We start from the raw sequence: 9107 nt of genomic DNA on the forward strand, positions 1-9107 counted from the left end.
CTTGGCAGCTGGTTCTCATGAGAGAGTTGAGGTGTTTGTGTGTGTGTCTGTCTGTCTGTGTGTGTGTGTGTGTGTGTGTGTATGTGTGTGTCTGTTTGTCTGTCTGTGTGTGTGTGTCTTCGCACGTGTGCGTCGTGGTGTGTGTTCTCACACGTGGTGTTCGTGTCTGTATGCTAACCACACCATGGGTATCTGACCCCATGCGGCCGCCTGGCAGCTCTTCAAGATGGTGGACGTTCCCCGGGTGGTGTTTCCGGACCGGGATTCAGATCCCAACATGTATCCTGTCTCCCTGTGATGCCGTCAGTCAGGCTTACACAGGAATCTGGGGAGGGGGACAGAACGGGAGGATGGGGGGAGGGAGGAGGAAAGAGGGACCCTGAGGTGCTGTCCTATAGAGGAAAGACCACTGAACATCTTTCACCCAAAACCCAAGAAAACACAAAAACCTCATACTATACTGTGGTTGTAATAAGAATATAAATATACAGTACCAGTCAAAAGTTTGGACACACCTACTCATTCAAGGGTTTTTCTTTATTTTTACTATTTTCTACATTGTAGAATAATAGTGAAGACATCAAAACTATGAAATAACACATATGGAAACATGTACTAACCAAAAAAAGTGTTAAACAAATCAAAATATATTTTAGATTTTAGATTCTTCAAAGTAGCCACCCTTCGCATTGATGACAGCTTTGCACACTCTTGGCATTTTATGTGTTATTTCATAGTTTTGATGTCTTCACTATTATTCTACAATGTAGAAAATAATAGAAAATAAAGAAAAACCATTGAATGAGTAGGTGTGTCCAAACTTTTGACTGGTACTGTACATCCATACGAATTAGATTTCCATTGGCAGACCGCATTTCCATACATGCAGACTTAGTCCCCTTATTTTGACTATTTATTTTAAAATGACAAATCCTTCAGTTTACAAATCTGGTCTGTAAAAAGGTGATGTAAAAAGAGCATTATAAATACATTTGATTTATTGAAAGGTATTTAAATACAATAAAAGCTACACATTTCCAAGTTCACACAAGTTAGATGTCTAGTTGGTGGAAGGGCAGGACAAACAGAGTCTCAAACAGAGCTCTCATGGTGCTGGGTTAAAGGCCGCCGCACGGCATGCAAAGTAGCTCAGTGGGAGACCAAATACACAACTCAATTCAAATACAGCCAGTCGCAAACACACATAAAGTGGCCAGCCAGACACACGGAGAATCAGGTTATCACACCATTATGACGTGTATCAGCCATCCTTTTATATAGAGTCGTGTCTAACATGCTAAGTAGCCACACCTGTGGTCAATCAAGCTAATTCACCTAATTAACCAATCAGCTGAGGGGTGTGGTGGAAGAACAATTCAGGGCTGCGTTCAGCAAGCCACAACGTTGAGGAACGTTCACACATAGAAATATATAACGTAGAATGGACATACCTATCTTACATTGACTTTATAAATTATACAAAACACACATGGGCCATGCGTACAAACTCTAGGCTTAAGGCCTATAATGATCACTCATCTTAAGTTTTGAAGGTTTGAAATGTAATTTAGTTTTGCAAACATAGCATCATGTTATATTTGAAAACGTATTACTACTACCTTCTCTATTTGTATGTATCTATTCCACACAGGTGACAGATCACTTCCCATAGACCAGGCTCTTTTCAACCGGGAGGGCCGAAAACACCCTCCTGTTTTTCATCCTCTGCTTCTAATCAGGGTTAATTCAGACCTGGGACACCAGGTAAATGCAATTAACCACCAGGTAAAATGAGTGTTTTGCCCTCCAGGACCCAGAATTAAAGAACCCCACATAGACGGTTTGGCTTGGCTGTGTCATGTAAATGATGCACGCGGCCGATGGGAGCAGAAGCCGTGGTTGATGATTTAACAGTAGGATAGCTAGCAGCATTGACAAGAAGCTGCCATGTAGGGAATCGCGTTCAGCTAGTTTTGTCTTGTTCTTGATACATGTCTTGTTTTGAGGTGTTTTCACCGATTTCACTTCAATGCTAATATGGCTAAAATTCTTTAGCTAGCCAACCAACAACTGTAACGATGTATTTTAAGACAACAAATGCTCATTGTGCAAACATATGTACACTATCAGTCAAAAGTTTGGACACACCTACTGTCTATAGACCTTGGCCTCCACAATCACCAGACCTTAACCATTTGAGATGGTTTAGATGTGTTTGACGCAGAGTGAAGGAAAAGCAGCCAACAAGTGCTCAGCATATGTGGGAACCCCTTCAAGACTGTTGGAAAATTATTCCAGGTGAAGCTGGTTGAGAGAATGATGTGCAAAGCTGTCATCAAGACAAAGGGTGGCTATTTGAAGAATCTAAAATATATTTTGATTTGTTTAACACTTGTTTGGTTACTACATGATTCCATATGTATTATTTCATAGCTTTGATGTCTTCACTATTATTCTACAATGTAAAAAATAGTAGAAAATAAAGAAAAACCCTTGAATGAGTAGGTGTGTCCAAACCTTTGACTGGTACTGTACATTCATACAAATTAGATTTCCATTGGCAGACCGCATTTCCATACATGCAGATTTAGTCCCCTTATTTGGACTATTTATTTTAAAATGACAAATCCTTCAGTTTACAAATCTGGTACTGTATGTTGTCAATAAACATTTGGAGACTAAATATAGTTTACATTTTGTCAACAATCTAAGCCAAGCCTGTTTTGCCCCATAGTTGTGCAAGCGTCGGTTTTGCTGCTAAACAATCAACCGGTCTATAAGGCCCTTGGCTTGAATAACAAGTTTAGACTAGATTTCAAAGGTACAGCAGCACAGAACTTGTCAAGCTACAGTGAAGTCACTTAAGCCTTGTTCAAATTGGCAGTTTGAAGTGACTCAAATCCTATTTATTTGCGTATCTGATTCGAATCTGTTCTTTTTTTCTCTAGTCTGAAAAGCCAAAAAGCACATGGAATTAGATATTTGTTGCTAATTTAAACCACCATAGATGTTGTAGTATATTCAAATCTGATTTTCAACCATGTGACTTGTGTTCGAACGGCCAAATCTGATTTATTTGCCCTCAAGGGTTTTTAGACTGTTATTCAGCATATCTTTGTTGCTTGCTAGCTACTTGTTGACAGCTGACAATAACATGTGGTAGCTAACTGGCTTGTTAATTGTTTACAAACAATGAGTGAATATGCTAGAAAGCTAAACAGCTACCTAGCTAGCTAGTTGAACTGTGGCTAGCTAAAAAGGACTGGCTTTGAAAGTTGATCATGTTATGCTTTGAGGCTTTAAAAGGGCTCTTACCCTATGATTTTGAACATTCAAAGCAACTGGGGAAACGTCATGGCAGGCATTGTTGTCGCGCCTTTAGCTTGCTGCTATAACTTCCTAGTGAAAGGAAACACAAGCACCACCACCAATCAGCCTACACATTTTTTTACATTTTAGTCATTTAGCAGACGCTCTTATCCAGAGCGACTTACAGTTAGTGCATACATTATTTTATATTTATCATACTGGCCCCCCGTGGGAATCCACAACCTTGGCGTTGCAAATGCCATGCTCTACCAACTGAGCTACATCCCTGCCGGCCATTCCCTCCCCTACCCTGGACGACGCTGGGCCAATTGTGCGCCACCCCATGGGTCTCCCGGTCGCGGCCGGCTACGACAGAGCCTGGATTCGAACCAGGATCTCTAGTGGCACAGCTAGCACTGCGATGCAGTGTCTTACACCACTGCGCCACTCATTACTATGACAACTATCGAAGCCTTTTCAGCAAATGACTGCTGTCTGAACACACACAAATCTGATCTGGTCACTTGCTGTTTGGACAGTCAGTAGTCCAAAACGGATTTGAAAAGCAAAACTGATTTGAGCAGTAAGGCCTGCAGTGTGAACAAGGCTTTAGTGTTTCGGGGCTGAGCCCAGCAATGAGTTTTAGTGAGAAAGTACAGGGACGTTTCCCCTCAGAGCTAGCTAGTAGAACCAGTCCTCTGCTGGGTCCCATTCTCCTACAGTAATCCCACAGGGAGTCACACCCATAGAGAAGCATTGTGCTGTGGTGAAAGCTCCCTCTATGCATGACCGATCCGGGCTGGGATCGAAAACACACACATCCAGAGTATCAGACACGCATACATACACACACACACACACATGGTTTCCCGGCCTCATGTCCAACACAACCATAGGAACCAGAGAAAGGAAAGGTTACTGTCAGGTTATTCAAATACAGCAGGTCGAGCATCTGAGTACTTACCTCAAGCCCCCAACCAACCAAAACACCACAACACCTTAGCAGGCAGAGCCACATGTAAAGCTGGAGGTGAATCCTTCCTGGGTCAGAGGTCTGCATTGTGACTTGTGGAGTGGTGACCCATAATGACACGCTGACATACAATACGGGAACTCCTCAGTTGTTCATTTTGTGTCAAAAAGTGACGATTATGTTTGTAACATCTTCTACCTTAACTGAGTCCTGAAGACCTGAACTAATGCCTAGGCTTTAGCTCAGCGGGCCAATACAGTGTTATGGTGTGCAGAAATGTGAAACCCAGTCGGTCACAGTTGCACTCCTGTGGTTTGCATATATGGCAATAGTTTGATTATATAAGTTGATATAAAGATTACATCAAAGGAAACCGCAATCTAAATAGTCCAAATATCCCATATAAAACCACACAAAGAACTGGAAGGTAACCAATGGAGTAGCCAGACATAAACTCCAATATGTATCAATAGAAAAAGGAAAATACACCTGCAAGCAAAGAGAAATGAGTTGCTGCCTGTTGAGGGAGATTATCGACATTGTTGGGTCACTTCCGACTGTATGTGTGTGTGTTTCCTCCACAATGGGCTCACCTTTTCACCCCTGGTGCAGATATCCTTGCCAGACACAAGCCCAAGGCACCTCCAACCATTTAGAAAGGCCCCATAGTAGTCGTCTTACAAAGTGCCTGTGGAATCTGCAATTATGTCGTGTATATATGATGTCAATGTAACAGATATCTATGAAACAATATACCTTCTATCTGTGTGTTTTAAATGGGTTAATCTATGTTGGGAAGGAGTCACATTAAATGAATTCAAAATAACACAGGATTAAAATCGTGGTGTAATTAGCCGCGTTACTCCTCTAGCAGTGATCTTCAGGGCAACTTACCCACAATGAGAATAAAATGTAGCATACGAGTGCCTGAATGCCTGCACACAAGATGTGGCTTGTGTTGGCTCTTTGCCTTAAGTACAGGTAATCCACAAGTGTCAGTGATTGAGGAGGTTCAAATCCCACAGCAACAGACGTGCAGGTGGCACTGGAAAGAAACGTCATACCAGCAGCTTTTTTAAGACCTATTTCCTTTCAAATACTTACCGCTCGGGCATGAGCTACAGACCAGAGCGAGCTCCAAACCAGGAGAGGGATTTGAGACTGACAAGCTGCTAATGCATAACACACACATTTGAAGACGCACATACACACAAGCAAATACACACATACACAGGTCATGTTTTTGCCACTGTAGACTGTTTTGCAGTGCATCCTGTTTGAATGGTCATGGCGAACTCCCAGCCAATAGTAGCAGTACCCTGGCACAAGTAGTATTAACGGTCATCATGTCTGAGGACGCTAGATTACATGGAAACCGGCCTCTAGGGGCAACAGTGAGCACTGTTACCTTCAAGTAGGTTTGGGTTTTGCTAGGATGTTGTGAACAGGGATGGTGGATGGGTATAAGCATCTGCCTCTGATTCCAAAGGTTGTTTTAAGCCTATCCCATACCTTAAGCCTTACCTTAACCATTCTGAGTTAATGCCTAACCTTAAGATTTCTGAGTTAATGCCTAAAGTTAACCCTAACCTTAATAATGTGGAGTTAATGTCTAAACTTAACCATAAACACTTTGAAATTTGACGTTTGCAACAACATCGAAATTTGACATTTGAGAAACATGGATGAATGTCTAATTCGGACATAAGACTGTGAGAGCTAGTTGCAGAGATAGCTGCATCAGTCCTGTTGAGAGTTTGATGATGTATCTAGATTCTATACATTATGACTCACAACATGTCTTCCCCCCCAAAAAATGTGTTTTGTTGTCACAGACACCAGATAGACACCAGATAGGTGCAGTGAAACATGCAACAATGGGATTTGATGCCTGACCTTAGATCAGATTATAATAATGTTTTATTACCACAATAAATTGCTTTATGTAACCTCAGGCTACCTTAGAGTCCATTCTGAGATCAGTATAAAGATGCAGTAGATATCATACTCCAATGGTTGATCTCGAGGAACTCATACCTCAAAAGCTACAGTAAATATTTTGGCAGTGTCTCTTGTCAAGTGTGTTGCTATCAAAACACTTTTTTTTTTTTGAACATTTAGTCCATAATGTTGCTTGATCGGTGGTTAGGCTATTAGATGGTCAAAATTAGGCTACATGAGAAGTGCAATACTGTTAATATGACCGTGTGTTAGTGCGAGTTTTCAGTGAATTTATATAAATCAAGCTCATCTGCATTTCCTGTGGTGCAGGAAAATTCTCACCAACAAAATAGTGATCAAATTAGGATCCTACATCTGCATAGCCTACCTATAATGTGAATAAACATGGAGGTTCGTTATCACTGCTATTTACTTTTTTATGAAGATAATTATGAGTGGTTTACTGTGACTGAGAATTGGTATTAGTTTGCACAAAAACACCTGTTGATTAAAAGTTTACATATCATTGAATGAGTGTTATATTTCTCATTGCACATATCTGTTTTTCTAAGCAGTACTTACCAGTGGGGCTTATTATACAAATATGTTGTGATATCAAATAATTGAACAACTTCAACATCGGATCATCATGACAGACTTGTGAATACGGAGCCAGAGTCCTTTCCTCAGTCTGTAGGGCTTTAAAGACATGTCAAGGTTTGACAGCTGTGAAAACACAGCACTCAGAGCTAAATGGAAACCTGATGAATACCTGTATCTTCCTGCTTAGGAATTGTGGGGATTTGAGTAGTGGTTGAAAAGCTTGTCAGGAACTGACATACAAAGATATAATTGTACACAACCGGAGAGTTGCAACACTTTTGACCAAAGAACCAATTACGGGTTGTATTAGTTGTTAATACCGTTGTAATAAAACTGTTTGACATATGTTAAGTTGTGGTGATAAGAGATGATGTCTTATCACCAAGCAGCTGAAGTATTTGTTTGGTAACATCTTACGAAATATTAAGCACATCATTTGAGGTGTTTGAAGGACCCATGTATTGCCTGAAGTGCTAACCCACTGGGCAAAAACTGGATGAATCAACGTTGTTTCCACGTAATTGTACTTCTACGAAAATAAGGCAGAGACTCAATTTCTTGGGAAGACACTCTTAAACCAGAGAGAGAGAGAGAGAGAGAGAGAGAGAGGGAGAGAGAGAGAGAGTGAGAGAGAGAGAGAAAGAGAGAGAGAGAGAGAGAGAGAGAGGGAGAGAGAGAGACCTAACTAAGAGAAAGGCAAGAAGGAATGTATGGTTTTTATTATTAGGGACTTGTGACAGAGTGCAAGCAGAACTCCAGGGGAGCAAATGGCTTCCCTCTCCTCCCCTCTCTCCATCCCCTCCGTCTGCTCTGCCCTGTCAGAAACCCAGACGATGTAGAGATAAATCCGTCCTAATGAACTAGAACAAAATAAGGAGTGCGTTACAGCTTCTCTGGTGCTAAACACTTACATGTGTCTCTATTGTGAAACATGGGCCTCCATTCAGATGCAGGTAAGGGGGAAAATGCTGATGTGAGGCTGGGGAGCCCGAGCTAGTCGCTGCGGTTGTAGCAGGCTGAGGCATTAACAAGGTGTTGACACACATGGATCCAAACAGAGGCGTCAGTGATGCACAGACTGACATCTGCAATCAGGCATGGCCTTAATTGTAGGCTCCACCATGAGATAGTTAATGAGAGCTGGATATGCTGTCTCTATAGGGTCAGAGTTGAACTCAGAGAGAGAGAGAGAGAGAGAGAGAGAGAGAGAGAGAGAGAGAGAGAGAGAGAGAGAGAGAGAGAGAGAGAGAGAGAGAGAGAGAGAGAGAGAGAGAGAGAGAGACCTAACTAAGAGAAAGGCAAGAAGGAATGTATGTTTTTTTATTATTAGGATGGTGACAGAGTGCAAGCAGAACTCCAGCTATACAGAAATGTAATCACACTACAATCACACTTGTCATGGGAGAGCAACATTGCATAAAAGTCTTCATATTAGGTGAGACTGTCATAGTGGCAATAGCCTCTATCCCTGGCTGTATTTTCTGTCCAGGGATACTACACAGTGAATTAACGGGGTGGCGTGCCCCACAAATGACAGCTTCAGTTATGTAAACTGACCCAGGCTGGGAGCCAGTCAACCGTCCTCCGGACTTTGCATTAAGACCAGGCCCCATCCAGCTGCAATGCAAACAAGACTGAAGCCCTACTGCTCCTGGGTGTACTGGTTGTGTCAGCACGCAAACACACACAGGGTGAACAACAGACACGTGGAAACACACACACTGTATGCAGAGTACGCATACATAATCAGATCAAATACACACACAAATACACATATGCACAGAGATGACAGATACAAATAGTTACCTCATTAAAAAAAAAAAAAGATAGCCATAAGTGACACATACCTGGAATAAGTGGAATAAATTGCCTAGTCAGGAATTAGCCTAATATTTAAATCTAAACTTTTTTAAAATAAAATATTTAAATATTAGGCTAATTCCTGACTAGGAAATGTATTCAATTTATGTATTACCTTTTAATGAAGTAACATCAGAACTGGTGTCTGCTGGTGTATTTTTAGTTATCTTGTTTTTTATTGTGCATAATATGCTGCGACCCTAATCAAAAACTAGGTTACATTTTTTGGTTGTTCATTGTCAAACTTTAAAAACGTGTGTACTATTTGGCCTGCGGGGCCTTGTGTTTGACACATATACGCTAGCCTATTAGCCACGTTATGACTTGTGATCATTGCTCTTGCTAGTTTTATTGTATTGACATTCCCAGAGTTACAGTCATCCGTTTTTGTTCCAAATATTGAAACAGTACATCCCTAATG

At 41.3% G+C, this 9107-nt stretch overlaps 1 protein-coding gene across 1 annotated transcript in view; it reads right to left on the reverse strand.

Moving 5' to 3' along the window:
• Window positions 1-313: 313 nt before the first annotated feature.
• LOC121580904 overlaps window positions 314-9107 on the reverse strand; it is a 20061-nt gene continuing 11267 nt past the window's right edge. The window contains exon 20 of the mRNA XM_045222616.1: window positions 314-325. Coding sequence (XP_045078551.1) covers window positions 314-325 — 12 coding nt within the window. The remainder of the gene's footprint in view (window positions 326-9107) is intronic.

The sequence above is a fragment of the Coregonus clupeaformis genome, chromosome 1, assembly GCF_020615455.1.
Source record: "Coregonus clupeaformis isolate EN_2021a chromosome 1, ASM2061545v1, whole genome shotgun sequence".
Taxonomy (NCBI): Eukaryota; Metazoa; Chordata; class Actinopteri; order Salmoniformes; family Salmonidae; genus Coregonus; species Coregonus clupeaformis.